The 17,151-nt window shown below is 37.5% G+C and overlaps 1 protein-coding gene across 1 annotated transcript; it reads right to left on the bottom strand.

Annotated features, from left to right (window-relative positions):
• Positions 1-2,492: 2,492 nt before the first annotated feature.
• On the bottom strand, positions 2,493-16,854 carry LOC110447988 (SNW domain-containing protein 1-like). Its single transcript, XM_021494002.1, has 14 exons — positions 16,808-16,854; positions 15,616-15,685; positions 15,134-15,208; positions 13,784-13,945; positions 13,169-13,368; positions 11,251-11,355; positions 10,520-10,589; positions 10,086-10,151; positions 8,631-8,747; positions 8,186-8,321; positions 7,758-7,857; positions 7,352-7,472; positions 5,458-5,615; positions 2,493-3,665 (listed from the first exon to the last, which is right to left on the bottom strand). Exons 1-14 carry the CDS (start codon positions 16,825-16,827, stop codon positions 3,458-3,460), a joined length of 1,608 nt encoding a protein of 535 aa, XP_021349677.1. The 5' UTR covers positions 16,828-16,854; the 3' UTR covers positions 2,493-3,457.
• Positions 16,855-17,151: the final 297 nt, after the last annotated feature.

Below are 17,151 nucleotides of genomic sequence, written 5' to 3'. Positions count from 1 at the left end.
GCTGTAATACTGTGTAACACGCATTGTGAAATTGTATAATCTTGATTATTGTGATGAGAAATTACAGATATATACACAGTGTACATTATCGAATACAAGCCTTCCGTATTTTGGTCATTCTGTAATTTTGATCTACAAATGATACCAAATTGCACAGTTGTGCTGAGAGAAGCGCACAACGGGGCGAACGATTGCTAAATCGCACAGTTGTGCGCACCATGTGTGGATGATGTGCGGACGGTGTGTGAACCATGTATGCACGGTGTGCGCACGCTATTTTTGGTGCGTTGTGCGGTCCCACAACTGTATATTCTTATATTTAGGAATTGTGTTTTCTGTGTTTCTAAACAAACTTAATCGACACATATAAAATTACAACACAATCCCGTATACAGGTAAACATAACCACTTTGTACATGTACCTGGACCGTATTTTTCTCCCCGCCTGGGGCATTTACGTAACTCGTCGGGTAAGGCCGGGGGTGTGAAAATCCAGGTGAAAGGGGAGCTATAGGCAAACGAATGCAAATAACAAATACTATTCATTACGGTCAAACGGTATCGCATATCAGCTCTGTGTGTCAGGCACTGGTCAGGTAAAACTCCGGACACTCATAAAATTGTTATTTACCTGTTCTGTTACCTTGGAGCCAAACCCATTCTTGACAGCCTAACGGTCGCTGTAATACTGTGTAACACGCATTGTGAAATTGTATAATCTTGATTATTGTGATGAGAAATTACAGATATATACACAGTGTACATTATCGCATACAAGCCTTCCGTATTTTTGTCATTCCGTAATTTTGATCTACAAATGATACCAAATCGCACAGTTGTGCGGAGAAAAGCGCACAACGGGGCGAACGATTGCTAAATCGCACCATGTGTGAACGATGTGCGGACGGTGTGTGAACGATGTATGCACGGTGTGCGTACGCTATTTTTGGTGCGTTGTGCGGTCCCACAACTGTACAATTGTCTCTTTATGCCCAGCATTTGTATATATAGTTTTGGGGTGGGGATCTCAACCGTTTCAAAGTTATGACCGTGGGACTATGTCTCAAAGGGTGTGGCCAGACTCTAGGGACATCCTGGAAAAAGATGTTCATTCTTCTCTTTATACTCAGCAATTGCATATATGGTTATATGGTGGGAATCTCAACCATTTCCAAGTAATAAACTTTTTTTGACCCAACCCCTTAGCCTGGGGGGTCAGCCCCTCCATTTGTACAATTTTGAATCCCCACTACCTAGGGATGCTTCCAGTCAAATATGGTTGATATCCATCACTTAGTTCCAGAGAAGAAGTCGCTTAAAGCAGTATAGCCAAATTACACTTTTTAGCCCCGCCCATCAGCCACACCATTTGTACAATTTTGAATCCCTGCCTCCCATGAATGCTTCCCACCAAATATGATCGATATCCATGGCATAGTTTTACAGAAGAAGTCGTTTGTAGCAATATAGCAAAATTGCCCCCATCCCTCAGCCCCCTCCATTTGTACAATTTAGAATCCCCACTACCTAGGGATGCTTCCAATCAAATATGATTGATATCCATCGCTTAGTTCCAGAGAAGAAGTCGCTTAAAGCAGTATAGCCAAATAACCCTTTTTGGCCCCGCCCCTGAGCCCCCTCCATTTGTACAATGTTGAATCCCCACTACCTAGGATGCTTCCAGTCAAATATGGTTGATATCCATCGCTTAGTTCCAGAGAAGAAGTCGCTAAAAGCAGTATTGCCAAATAACCCTTTTTGGCCCCGCCCCTGAGCCCCCTCCATTTGTACAATTGTGAATCCCCACTACCTAGGATGCTTCCAGTCAAATATGGTTGATATCCATCGCTTAGTTCCAGAGAAGAAGTCGCTTAAAGCAGTATAGCCAAATAACACTTTTTGGCCCCGCCCCTGAGCCCCCTCCATTTGTACAATTTTGAATCCCCACTACCTAGGATGCTTCCAGTCAAATATGGTTGATATCCATCGCTTAGTTCCAGAGAAGAAGTCGCTAAAAGCAGTATTGCCAAATAACCCTTTTTGGCCCCGCCTCTGAGCACCCTGGGGGGACAGCCACACCATTTGTACAATTTTGAATCCCTGTCTCACATGAATGCTTCCCACCAAATATGATTGATATCCATGGCACAGTTCTACAGAAGAAGTCGTTTATAGCAATAAAGCCGAATTGCCCCCTTTTGGCCCGGCCCTCAGCCCCCTGGGGGGTCAGCCCAACCATTTGTACAATTTTGAATCCCCACCACCTAAGGATGCTTCCAGTCAAATTTAGTTGAATTCCAATCGGTGGTTAAGAAGAAGAAGTCGTTTAAAGAAATTGTTGACGTACCGACGACGGACGCCACGGTATGGCTTAAGCTCCTTCGGACCAGGTGAGCTAATAATTGGGCTTGAGCACAGAATCTGTGTTAAAGGATGACAAGGGTTTCATGGCGCCCTTAATGTTATATGACATGAAATAATTAGACACGGTGTACAGCTGTATTTACACATACTCTTTATTCTATTCAGTCACTGACAAATCACATATTATACATTTTAACTTTTTGACAGAGAAAAATGTTGCAACTACCATTTAAGTCCATATTCAGTTACATATAACTCATTATTGATCCCATGTGACTTGAACTGGCCAATTGTCTTAACAACCTATAGTACACTGTAATGTTGAATCGCTGGTTGTTATTAATTTGGATGAGAACTCGGGACCATTGAGGCAATAGAAATGTCTATACTCTTTTTCTGGAAAGTGAACATACAATACAATGTGATATTACTGACAAATACACTATACCTTTATTTCAGGTCAATGAATATTTCTTATAAACACATAGTTATCCCTTTCACCCCTATGTAACTTCAGTAAACTCTACCATGCACTGATCTGGTTGAGTCCACGACAGTCTACAGTGGTGAAAGGGTTTACGGTTACAACAACTCCCTCACATAAGCATTTTCACAACAGATTATCATGTTCACAGGAATATTTTAGTTGTTTATCTTGCTTTCCTAATCTGATTTTTGTACTACCACAACAGACACTGTACATACATAAAATATTTGTTCTTTTCCTGTTCAACTAGCCATGTTTTCCCACATTTTTTTTTATTACATTAAGTTTCAGCATAATTATGACAAAATCAGCTTTCCTCAGATTTAAAAAAGATATTTGATAAATTACTCTAAAATTGATTTCAAACTGAAAAGTTAACATATTAAACAGTTTAAAAAGCCCAGATCTTAGGTCAGTACCTCAGATTTGTATTTGTCTTCAATCTTATCTAACAAGGAATAACTTTTCTCTAATGGTCCATTTGTTTTCCTATACCATCAAGTATGCAATGACATGATTTATAAAGTCTTGTGTAGATCTCCTGTCACCTGCATGCTAATGGGTGAATTAAAATGTTTATTTATAGTATTTCACTGTTATCTATCACTATTCTCTCCTCTTGTGTTTACTCTTGCTGCCTTCATAGTCACGACTAGATCGGTTATCTTCATTTCCTCGTTTCTCTCCACGCTTGGCTTTTTTCAAGAACTGATCCAGACCGAAAGGATCCTCTTCCTCAGCCTGCTCAAACTGTACAGGTCCCTCCCGTCTACGACTTGGATCTGAGCCAGCAAATCCTTTGTCCGGAACAAACCTATCACAAAAATACACCCTTTTATTTTACTTCACATTTGAGTTCAATAACATGGCACAGCCAAGGTAATAAAATCACTTGTTTTTTTAGAATTTAATTCTGATAACACATTTACAGCTTTACATATGGGATATCCAAAAACTGGAAGTTTTTATCCAAGATAGTAACTATTTCCAATTTTTGGTTAGTGACCCCTTGGCATTATGACTTGTTTCCTTCCACTTTGATTTAAGCTGAAGCAATGCATTGTCATTTCCTTTCTAATAATGGTTCAATACAGTATAATTCAGTCTTCAAACAAACATAAATCTTGAAACTGTTTGTATATCATACTAAATTTCCCTCTTCAACTGAATAACTGTTCATAAGTATGATCTAACTGAAAGGTAACATCCTACCAGATAGTACATAAATAATGGGCTGATCATGACCAGTCTATACCAGATAGTACATAAATAATGGGCTGATCATGACCAGTCTATACCAGATAGTACATAAATATTGAGCTGATCATGACCAGTCTATACCAGATAGTACATAAATAATGGGCTGATCATGACCAGTCTATACCAGAAAGTACATAAATAATGAGCTGATCATGACCAGTCTATACCAGATAGTACATAACTAATGGGCTGATCATGACCAGTCTATACCAGATAGTACATAAATAATGAGCTGATCATGACCAGTCTATGAGAATCCTAACAGAGTGTGGAGCTGACCAGTCTATGAGAATCCTAACAGAGTGTGGAGCTGACTAGTCTATAAGAACCCTAACAGAGTGTGGAGCTGATCAGTCTATGAGAACCCTAACAGAGTATGGAGCTGACTAGTCTATAAGAACTCTAACAGAGTGTGGAGCTGATCAGTCTATGAGAACCCTAACAGAGTGTGGAGCTGACTAGTCTATAAGAACTCTAACAGAGTGTGGAGCTGACCAGTCTATGAGATCCCTTACATAGTGTGGAGCTAATCAGTCTATGAGAACCCTAACAGAGTGTGGAGCTGACCAGTCTATGAGAATCCTAACAGAATGTGGAGCTGACCAGTCTATGAGAATCCTAACAGAATGTGGAGCTGACCAGTCTATGAGAACCCTAACAGAGTGTGGAGCTGACTAGTCTATGAGAACTCTAACAGAGTGTGAAGCTGACCAGTCTATGAGATCCCTAACAGAGTGTGGAGCTGACCAGTATATGAGAATCTTAACAGAATGTGGAGCTGACCAGTCTATGAGAACTCTAAAAGTGTGGAGCTGACCAGTCTATGAGAAAGCTAACAGAGTGTAGAGCTGACCAGTCTATGAGAACAGCTCCAGTCTATAAGAATCCTAAGAGAGTGTGGAGCTAACCAGTCTATGAAAATCCTAAGAGAGTGTGGAGCTAACCAGTCTATGAGAATCCTAACAGAGTTGGAGCTGACCAGTCTATGAGAACAGCTCCAGTCTATGAGAACCATAACAGAGTGTGGAGCTGACCAGTCTGAGAATCCTAACAGAGTGTGAAGCTGACCAGTCTATGAGATTTCTAACAGAGTGTGGAGCTGACCAGTCTATGAGAATCCTAACAGAGGGTGGAGCTGACCAGTTTATGAAACAAAAACGAAAAGCACACAATGACCCAAACCTTACAATAACCAAGGAGAACCCTAACAGAGTGTGGAGCTGACCAGTTTATGAAAACCCTAACAAATTGTAGAGCTGCTCTGTGGAGCTGACCAGTCTATGAGAACACCAAGAGAGGATGGAGCTGGTAAGTCTATGAGAACCCTAACAGAGTGTGGAGCTGACCTGTTAGACTTGATGAGATTGTCCAGATCCTCAGCATAGTTGTCCTTGTCCAAATTTTTAGACGGCCTGTAGATATTACTTGCTATGGTCTGATCCTGGCGCCATGGCTTGTCATATACATTATACGCCTCTTCATCACCAAATCCACTGTCCATCCCCTGAAACAAACATCATATAAATGGGACATCCTTGTACGACACACATCTTAGACTCAATAAAAAGTGGACAGTATATATATATACTTTGTACTGCATAATGGTGAGCAGTACATACCTTGGACTGACTACAGAGTGACCAGTTATACCCTGGAATAGTTAAAGTGATTCTTGATCTGTTACAGATCTAAGAACATACACACGATAGGACGACAACTTCATCAGAGTTTAAACAAACTACAAAATCGGGCAGACGAAAATGGCTTCAAATTATCTAAATCCAAAACTGTGTGCATGCATTTCTGTCAAAAACGAAAAGCACACAATGACCCAAACCTTACACTCGATGGCACAAGGCGTTAAACATTATACGAGTCCTTTCTCATACTGATTGTGGAGCGGACCGCGAAATGCTTTTGCGCCTATACAGATAACTTATTCGAACAAGACTAGATTATGGTTCTATGGTAAATGGGTCGGCGCGCAGTTCGTACCTGCAGATGCTAGACCCAATCCATAACCAAGGGCTACGTCTAGCCCTTGGAGCTTTTTGAACAACACCTGTAAAAAAACCTGTACGTAGAAGCGAATGAATCATCCGGCCGTTTATGACAGAAGGAAAAAATTGCATTACAGTTGATGTTCCTCCTTGGACCATTCAAACACCTGATTTTAACTTTCCATTACACGAGCAAGGGAAATCAAGAGTTATGCCTGAAGAACACAAATCCTCCTTTTGGGAAAGCATTTTGAATTACCCTTCTTATACACAACTTTACACTGATGGTTCCAAAGAGGGTGAGAAAGTGGCAGCAGCCTGCTGTACTGCTAATTCTTGCACTTCAATTCGACTACTCTCGAGACCAGCAACAAACTTTTCAAAGTACAACCGAAACTTAAAACATCTATTCCAAGTCGGAAAGATTGTGGAAAGGAAGTTGTACTCGCACAACTCCGTACTGGGCACACATATCCTACTCATTCCTACCGTTTGAAACGAGAAGATCCACCTTCATGCCACGCATGTGACACTCCATTTACAGTGGAACATTTTTTAATAGAATGTTCCAATTTTAAACACATTCGTGATAACTGCTTTCGAATCCCGGATATGAAAACTCTTTTCAGTTCCGTGGACTCGAAGGGATCATTTAACTATTTGAAAGACAACGGTCTATTCTATAGACTCTGATGTCTTTTAACCCACCTTACCCTTTTTGACGTTATATATATCACATAGTCCATATCATCTATTCGTTATCATTTTTAATATTTTAACCCCCTTTTTATTTTAATTATCTACACGTACAATGCGAATGCTATTAAAATAAACCATTTTATCTGATTTTATTTTCGCTACTCACATGTTTGTTTAAAAAATAAAATAAATAAATAAATCATCATGGTCCTAAATGACCACAGCCGTCGATGGACTGTTAAACCCAAACAAACAAACAAACAAACAAACAAACAAACAGTTAAAGTGACCAGTACACTCTGTAGACTTACTGAAGTGACCAGTACATTCTGTAGACTTTCTAAAGTGACCAGTACATTCTGTAGACTTTCTAAAGTGACCAGTACATTCTGTAGACTTACTTAAAAGACCAGTACATTCTAAGGACTTACTAACAGTGACCAGTACATTCTGTAGACATACTAAAGTGACCAGTACATTCTGTAGACATACTAAAGTGACCAGTACAATCTGTCGACTTACTTTAGTGGCCAGTACATACCTTGGACTGATTAAAGAGTCGCTGGTCATACTGGATCTCTGACCCTCCAGCCCCTGTGTTTGGGAGACCCAAGGCAATCTTCTCACTTATGTCACGCTCTCGCTCCTTCTGTAGTCGAGACCTGTAGAATCATTTGAAGGTAAAGATTCAGTAAACTGCAAACAATATAATTTCATCTTAAAAGATATTGGTTTTGTTTTCTTACTTTCAAACAATTCGAAAAATAATTTTACTGATTAAATCAAGAATGAGGGAGACAGTGTAAAATATCTTTGTATGACATATCAACAATCCTCTCAGATTTAATATAAAACCAAAATATCTTATTGTGTTTGCATTTGTCTGTTTTGTTTCCTTTTGCAGTTGCATAAATATGTGCTACATCAAATAACTCTTTAGTGTTTACCTTTTGTCCGGGGCTGCCCTGGACAAATTACGATCCTTTTGTCTGTCTTTCTGTCTCTCCCTCCTTATGTCATCTCTTTCTACTACCTCATCATCATTACCTTGATACAAAAATATATTCATCTTTAACCTCATATAAATATGTATTCATCATTACATTGAACGAAGATTTATTCATAACTTCCTTCATACAAAGAATTTCATTATTGTTTAGGAAATATGATTTTTCATGTGACACCAAGAAGAACAGTTACTGATATATTAAATAAAGATGTTATAATCAGCTGATTTGTATGGAAAATAGTTTGATTAAAACTTAAATCAATCAAACTGCAAAACTTCTGAAAAAAAAGGTTAATCATAATCAAGATAGTTCAATCAATTTTTGCAAGTTACAAAACCAAAGGTAAAAGCAGGAAAAAAGTTTACCATCACCCCTCCTTATGCCTGCTCTCTCCTCCCTAGCTTTCTGGGCCAACTGTCTTAGCACTCCTTCCTTCTCTTCTTTTTTCTTCTGTGCTATCTTTCTGTCAATCTGTGCTCTCATTTCGACTGCTTCCCTAGCCTAAATATAAAGGACCAAAGGTTTCTTTAGCAAAATTATCAGAAAATAGGTGTTTCAAGGGAAGTAACTCCTATCTATTTGCATCCATAAAACAAACTTTCAAAAGTGCTGTTCAATTTGAAAACTGCAGGTAGGAAAGAAACCAGTCTAGATAGGATATCCACTTGCTGAATGGCACATGACACACATTTTAGAATAGCATCAAACAAAAGTGCAAAGCTAATTTCAAGTAAAACTAAAAAGATTTTTAACCTTCTGCAACTTTTAGCATTTTTAAAATCTGTAGCCTATTACAATCAAAACATTCACCTTTCTGTCAGCAATATACAAAGCTTCAGCTAATTTAGCAAAGTTTTCATTGATGTGGACCCCTTGAAGCCCGCGGCCGTCCGCTGCTAACCTCTTGTCCAGAGGAATGGTGTAACCCTGTAACAAGCAAAGATGGTAAAATCAATCAAAATCAGATTTAAGACTAGAAAGTATTTGAAACTAGCACCTCTGATTCTAAACAAGGAAAATGAAGAAATTTTAGCACACTGACTCCTTTGGGCCCCACCCTACAGCCCTTGGGGGTAGGGCTGGCTCAAAATTTTCAAAGTATCAAACTGTCAACTCAAGGTTATAATTCAAATCGAGTTATTAACATGTAATATTCAAAGTATCATTTGCCATAATAAACCATAATAAATCCCCCCCTCCTTCCCAACAGGGTAAACGTGAGACCCTAGGGTCATAAACCTTAAGACCCTTCCATCTATGAAGAGTGTTTAATTCTACCATATCTGGGTCTTTGAGAAGAAGATTTTTGAAATTTCAGTCAATTCAACCATTTTTGGCCCCACCGATCAGTCCCAGGGGGTCAGTCAGGGCTGATATGTGCATACCATCAAACTGCTATCCAATAATGATAATGCTAACCCAAATTGAATAACTTCCAATGGAAATTAAACAAATGTTGGTCCAAAATGTAATTTCCCTATATAAACTATAGTAAAGTTTACCCCCTCCCCAGGGGGAAACGTGAGACCCCAGGGTCATGAAATTCACAATTTTGGTAAAGCACCTTAAGACCCTTCCATCTATGAAGAGTATTTGATTCTACCATATCTGGGTCTTGAGAAGAAGATTTTTGAAATTTNATAAACTATAGTAAAGTTTACCCCCTCCCCAGGGGTAAACGTGAGACCCCAGGGTCATGAAATTCACAATTTTGGTAAAGCACATTAAGACCCTTCCATCTATGAAGAGTATTGGATTCTACCATATCTGGGTCTTGACAAGAAGCTTTTTGAAATTTTAGTCAATTTGACCCTTTTTGGCCCCGCCCCTCAGTCCCCTGGGGGCTTGGGACTAAACCGGCCAATATTTTTGTTGATCTTTGTCCATGGAAGGTTCCTGCAAAATTTCATTACAATTGGTTCAGGGTTTTTGGAGAAGAAGTCGAAAATGTAAATTGTTTACGGACGCACGACGGACAAAAGGCGATCGCAATAGGTCACTTGAGACTTTGTCTAAGATGACCTAAAAATCTATTGATTTTGAAAATATCCCAGTATATAATTGTATACAGTATATACTATATACTTGTGTTAATCCTGGTTCATAACAGACAAACAGCAGTTTCTGTATCACTTCTTATCAGTATACTATTATAGACAGTTCAACAGAATTTACGTATGATTTCATTATGGATGAAATGTGAGTTACTCATCATACACACACAATGTGTCAGCAACTAATTAACATGTTGGTTGTATCACTTACTCTGGCGTTTTTCCAGTTTGATATACAAGGTGGAATTTTCCATTCTTGTTGTTCCTTTACAGTCACCTGTAAAACGAGAAAAAAAGGAATATGACATCAAATGTAAAACTACAAGCATAAATAACTAGTAGGACTGAAACAATCAGTGTCAGATCTAAAACTGATCAAAATAAGTCAAGTTATCAAGTTCAATTTTCAGCTGATATTAAGTGTTCCTGCACCTAGCATTCCATCCATAACAGGCCATACATCATAAAGCTTTAGTGTTACATAATTGAACATCCATGTAGGCTAAACATGTAGGATCTTAGGAGTGAGCCTCACTTAACACTGAAATCTGGACACAGAAAAATAGGGTTTCAAAATATTTTAAGCAATATGTTTAATGTTTTAAAATATGGAGGTAGAAAGTCTGGTATTATTGTATATCTCACCTTTCTGTTTGGGGAATGCATCACAGGAGCTGGTGGTGAAGGGGGGCCACGAGGGATCTTCTTGTTTACTCTGGAAAGTATTAGAAATAAATCTGAATGGAAGCATCTTTCAAGTAGATTAACCTTTCCTACTGTGGTTCCTCATTTCAAATAACTTGTTTTCACAAACCTAGCATTCTAACAAAAAATATATAATAATGTTATAAATATTTTGTTTTTACAAATATACCATTTTACTTTCTCTAAAACAATAATTAAATATTGAGAGGTTCAACCCAATGATTGACGGTTGATTGTCCCATTTATCTAACTCAAGTTAGTTAAGTTTCAAATTGTTTACTGAATGTCTTTAAATTTGAATATCAACCAATGATAGTGAGATAAACATGATAACCAACCATCACAAGTTTGTTTCTCTTCGGAATACATTATTCCTGTTTCTGATCAGGGAAACGATCATTAACTTTGACTTGAGGTCACAGTAGAAGATGACATCGCAGAACATTGATACTTGACATCACTTAATGAACCAAAAATGTTTACAAACTCCCAGCAGGTTTATCAAAGGAGTTGGGAGTGAGGAAACTTATAGTGGTTATGGAAGGAAAGATATTATCAATCCAAATAATCAATCTGAATTCTATACAAATAAATTACATAAACTATTTGGAAAAACAGAGATCACTCGTTGATTGCAATAAAACAACGACTTTAATTTGAAAATGTCTTACTTGAATTTCGGTGGTTCCATAGGATCTTTCTGCGCATCCACCATTCTAATGATTCTCTGTTTGGCCCCGGAGTTAAAGGCTACACCCTGTTGTGATCGGGTATATCTATAAAACATAAAACACATGTTTCATCCCCCATTCTAATGATTCTCTGTTTGGCCCCGGAGTTAAAGGCTACCCCCTGTTGTGATGGGGTATATCTATAAAACATAAAACACATGTTTCATCCCCCATTCTAATGATTCTCTGTTTGGCCCCGGAGCTAAAGGCTACACCCTGTTGTGATGGGGTATATCTATAAAGCATAAAACACATGTTACATCCACCATTCTAATGACTCTCTGTTTGGCCCCGGAGTTAAAGGCTACGCCCTGTTGTGATGGGGTATATCTATAAAACATAAAACACATGTTTCATCCCCCATTCTAATGATTCTCTGTTTGGCCCCGGAGCTAAAGGCTACACCCTGTTGTGATGGGGTATATCTATAAAACATAAAACACATGTCACATCCACCATTCTAATGATTCTCTGTTTGGCCCCGCAGTTAAAGGCTACGCCTTGTTGTGATGGGGTATATCTATAAAACATAAAACACATGTCACATCCACCATTCTAATGATTCTCTGTTTGGCCCCGGAGTTAAGGCTACACCCTGTTGTGATGGGGTATATCTATAAAACATAAAACACATGTCACATCCACCATTCTAATGATTCTCTGTTTGGCCCCGGAGCTAAAGGCTACACCCTGTTGTGATGGGGTATATCTATAAAACATAAAACACATGTTACATCCACCATTCTAATGATTCCCTGTTTGGCCCAGGAGTTAAAGGCTACACCCTGTTGTGATGGGGTATATCTATAAAACATAAAACACATGTTACATCCACCATTCTAATGATTCTCTGTTTGGCCCCGGAGTTAAAGGCTACGCCTTGTTGTGATGGGGTATATCTATAAAACATAAAACACATGTTACAAACAGTATTCTAATGATTCTGTTTGGCCCCGGAGTTAAAGGCTACGCCCTGTTGTGATGGGGTATATCTATAAAACATAAAACACATGTTACAAACAGTATTCTAATGATTCTGTTTGGCCCCGGAGTTAAAGGCTACGCCCTGTTGTGATGGGGTATATCTATAAAACATAAAACACATGTTACAAACACTATTCTAATGATTCTGTTTGGCCCCGGAGATAAAGGCTACGCCTTGTTGTGATGGGGGATATCTATAAAACATAAAACACATGTTACATCCACCATTCTAATGATTCTGTTTGGCCCCGGAGTTAAAGGCTACGCCTTGTTTTGATGGGGTATATCTATAAAACTATAAAGCATAAAACACATGTTACATACACTATTCTAATGATTCTGTTTGGCCCCGGAGTTAAAGGCTACGCCTTGGTTTGATGGGGTATATCTATAAAACTATAAAGCATAAACCACATGTTACATACACTATTCTAATGATTCTGTTTGGCCCCGGAGTTAAAGGCTACGCCTTGTTGTGATGGGGTATATCTATAAAACATAAAACACATGTTACAAACACTATTCTAATAATTCTGTTTGGCCCCAGAGGTAAAGGCTACGCCTTGTTGTGATGGGATATATCTATAAAACATAAAACTCATGTTCAAGAAAAGCAATGATATACAATGTTTATGAGTAAGAAATAACTTTAAACAAAAATAATATGGTGATCAGTTTATGAACGCTGCTTTCTTCTTCTTCTATAAATTAGAAAAATTCCATTCTGTCATGTCATGAAGATCAATTTTGTTTGTATGTACAGCACAGCTTATTCTAATCAGAGCTACACATGTGCTGTTTAAATTTCAATTCACCTTGAGCTACACATGTGCTGTTTAGATTTCAATTCACCTTAACCAGTAAAAAGTCTAACCTGATATATTGCGCAGGTGCCTGTTTTTCTGCAGCCCTGACAGGTAGAGCAGCAGATATCTTTGTGGACACAAGTCTCTCAAGAGCTTGTCTTGTTTTCTCTGTTGTTTCCCTAATTGAATCGTCATTTGGTTTCTCCAATTCTGGATCGTCCTGATCCATTTGTTTTGGGACCAGGTCCTGGAACTTGGAATGGACAACCTGCAAAAGAAATATTACACCAATTTGTCTTATATATGAAATTAATTTAAAGTACATTATACCATAACCAACAGAGTTGGGTCCACAGTCATATTGACATTGTAGAGAAAAAGAATATGGAAATATGAAATTGTTCCCTAAGGTTTCTTTGTGATGATAAGGGAATGGTCTCAACATGAACCATGATAGTAGTCATGATACATTCTGATTTCAAAATGATTTTCATACTGAAGTGTTATATGACGTCATAATATGTTATAGATGATCATTTTGTTTGTCAACCAACTGTATGGTTCGATCCTGGATCCATTGACTTCCCTCCAGGCAGGGCAAGCCTCAATATACATACTTCTTTTTTTCCTATTAAATGTTGATAAGAACACATCAGATAGAACAGTAAATCAAGTCTTCTCACCTTGTCTCTGCCGTGTCCGTATTTTGCGATGGCATCATACTTGATTTTACCCTGAGGGTCAAGTTGTGTGGGTAAAGCATTAGAAGAGCTCTTCTTTAGTCCCATCTCCAGGGGGTATTGAGCCACAGCAATCTCTGGGAAGGCACCCCCATCTCCAAAGTCCTTAATTAAAAGAGTAGAAATCTTCCTGTGAAATTCTTTATCTTATGTTCTAACATGTACATCAAATTATATCAAAATCAGTTACTGACTCAAGTACCTGTCGATGACTGCGTAACTGAAATTTTATGTTTCTTGTTATAGATGTATTACGTCCACCAAATGGGTGCACATTACCATCAGAATAGAATATACAGGTTGTGCTATTGAGAAAATAAATTGTATTATTCTAATGTGATATAATTTAGATATTGTATTCAAGATCTGCTTTTATTTAACTGTCTTCAAACTCATTTAATACACGGTAATACACTACACATATCATATCATTGCTTTTTTCTTTACCCTAAATTTGATGTGATTTAGTTTTAGAATATAGTTTACACATCCTAGACATAAGGTCTATGAGATATAGATGTTGTTTACACATCCTAGACATTAGGTCTATGAGATATAGGTGTTGTTTACACATCCTAGACATTAAGTCTATGAGATATAGGTGTTGTTTACACATACTAGACAATAGGTCTGTGAGATATAGATGTTGTTTACACATACTAGACATTAGGTCTGTGAGATATAGATGTTGTTTACACATCCTAGACATTAGGTCTATGAGATATAGGTGTTGTTTACACATCCTAGACAATAGGTCTATGAGATATAGATGTTGTTTACACATCCTAGACATTAGGTCTAAGAGATATGATTAGATGTTGTTTACACATCCTAGACAGTAGGTCTATGAGATATAGATGTTGTTTTCACATCCTAGACAATAGGTCTATGAGATATAGGTGTTGTTTATACATCCTAGACAATAGGTCTAAGAGATATAGATGTTGTTGACCTTTTCTATTATTAATGGACTTATCATTGAATCGTACACTTAGTGTCACATAATAGGAAACTTAGTTAACTCATATCTGGTCCAACATGGTGAGTGAAAGCTTCAGCTCGTCATGCATGCCAAAAGACATAAAATGTATGACACTGTTATAAGCCATGCCCATATATATAAGACCAAGTCTATATATTTCAATTTGTAATATTACCATGAAAAAATTGCAACATATCTTTTTGCTTTGCTTCTCTGTTACTCCATGTATCGTGATATATATAGTTGCTGCCCTGATAATGTCACACCTTTATCATTTGATTTTAATGATGTTACTGATTTCATAAACTTACATCCTGTGAGCGTGGCACCCAGCCCTTTCTGTGTCCATATGGTGGAGCAGTCCATTTACTTGTTATGGCAGTAATCTGAGGATGGTAAAATTGTACATGTATATACATGCATGTACTGTACTTGAAATTACAAGCAATAAAGTTTAAGACCCCCCCCCCCGAAAAGCTAGTGAATGTACGTATGACATTTATAGGACATCAATGGTATCTATGCCAATAGTTTTTACTAGTACCTGTTTACTGCATGTGTTTACATTGGATGCTGTTTCAATATCATTGAAAGTGAGATAAACATAATTCATATACAATTTTACAATCAATTTTATTGTTTTTATATCTAGGACACGGACATCGAAATTAGTACAAAACTATACCAACTTTGCAAAACTGCACTGGATCAAATTACTTTATTTCAATTATAAGGAAATAACTGATACATGAGAATATTCATGACACTAATAATCATCAATCTAAAAGGTTACCCCTGAAGTAGCTCTGTACTGTCGGTCATCATCTTCTCGGTCATATCGCTGACTTGGTGCAGGCAAAATTCTGAAATGATAGAGAGGGAGCTTGAAACATCAGTTGATAGCCAGCTGCATGGTTACTTCGAATTCCTTCTTACACAATTTAGTAGTAATGATCTGTCTAGTTCAACAATGGGATATGGTTGCATGTCTATGTATTTGTGCCATAATGAGGGAGATATAACTATTCCAAAACATCTATGACCTGATGATCAGCAACAAGCTGAAGAGGTTTATTGTCTCTGCCTGCACATGTGTAGAAGTCTACTGTAGGTGCTGATGTAAATATCTGGAGAGCAGTTGATCACAAACGCTAAAGGAAGTTATGCTTTACTAGTCACAGATATATATTTTCAATTTCCTTAGACAGGTATATTGCTAATAGCAATTTCAATAAACCAGTAATTTTTAAAGGTTTATGTACAAATGAGTTCTGAACAAAAAATATATTTTCAAAATGCTGTCGAGCCCCTTTAGTAGGATATAATTAATTCATTCTGAAAGTGTGGGTGTCAAAATAAGACAGAAATTAGAATGTCCTAAAAATCTGGAACTACAGTATTATATTAATTTACAGTCATTGTTTCATATATACTATACAGTATACTGTACAAAATAAATTATTTTATAAGTGACACTCATAGATGTATATTAATTTACTTTTGGATTCAAAATACCATCAACAGCTAGTGATTAACTCAGCTAGGAACAATAAGAGCGGAAACAGACCCGTCGAAATAAAATTGTGTTCAGTTCTTTGCAAGGCTTGGTATATAAAAATGGAACATTACAGATCTGGAAAAGGGGATCATGCGATGTCTAAATTCCTCATGTTTAAAGACAGCGATCCCCAACAAGTATTAAACAGTTCTCAAAACCACGTAAATAAATAAAGAAAAAACAGCATCGAAAAGGATGTTACACTCTACGTGTAGTACAGACTGAGACCTTGTCAGGCTTGTGCCATGGCTTCGGTTTATGAGCCGATTTCCGTGTTACCATTCTAACATCCTGTTTTTTGTAACGTTTGGAACATAAAATTCAAAAACACCTGTGATTATTTATCGTGTTATGTATAAATGCAAATAATCGGGTGGTCCATAAGGTGATAACTTTACGTGTTTATATCAGTAATCTAAATACATACTCCGATAGTTTCAGCGCCATGTTGATTTTTCAACTAAACGTTGAAACGACGAACAAGTACAAAAACATCCGGAATGTAAACCGTGACGCGAACGTAACAGACAGTAAATTTATCAAGTTTAGATAATAACTATATAATTTTGTCTTGGGAACATTACTTATATTGTAAGTAGAACATACAGTAAGAATCATCATAAAAACACACGTACACAATTTGTTAATGAATACATTTGCCTAAAAAATATAAATGTCAGTCTTTCAACTTGGTCAGGTAAATAAGAAAATATTGACCCGAAATATTTTTATTCATTTCGTTACAAAATAGTATATGCATGTTTTTAATAG

Source organism: Mizuhopecten yessoensis, unplaced genomic scaffold (assembly GCF_002113885.1).
Source record: "Mizuhopecten yessoensis strain PY_sf001 unplaced genomic scaffold, ASM211388v2 scaffold3747, whole genome shotgun sequence".
NCBI lineage: Eukaryota > Metazoa > Mollusca > Bivalvia > Pectinida > Pectinidae > Mizuhopecten > Mizuhopecten yessoensis.
The sequence above is the reverse complement of the archived record's forward strand: the minus strand, read 5'-3'. Positions and strand labels throughout refer to the sequence as shown.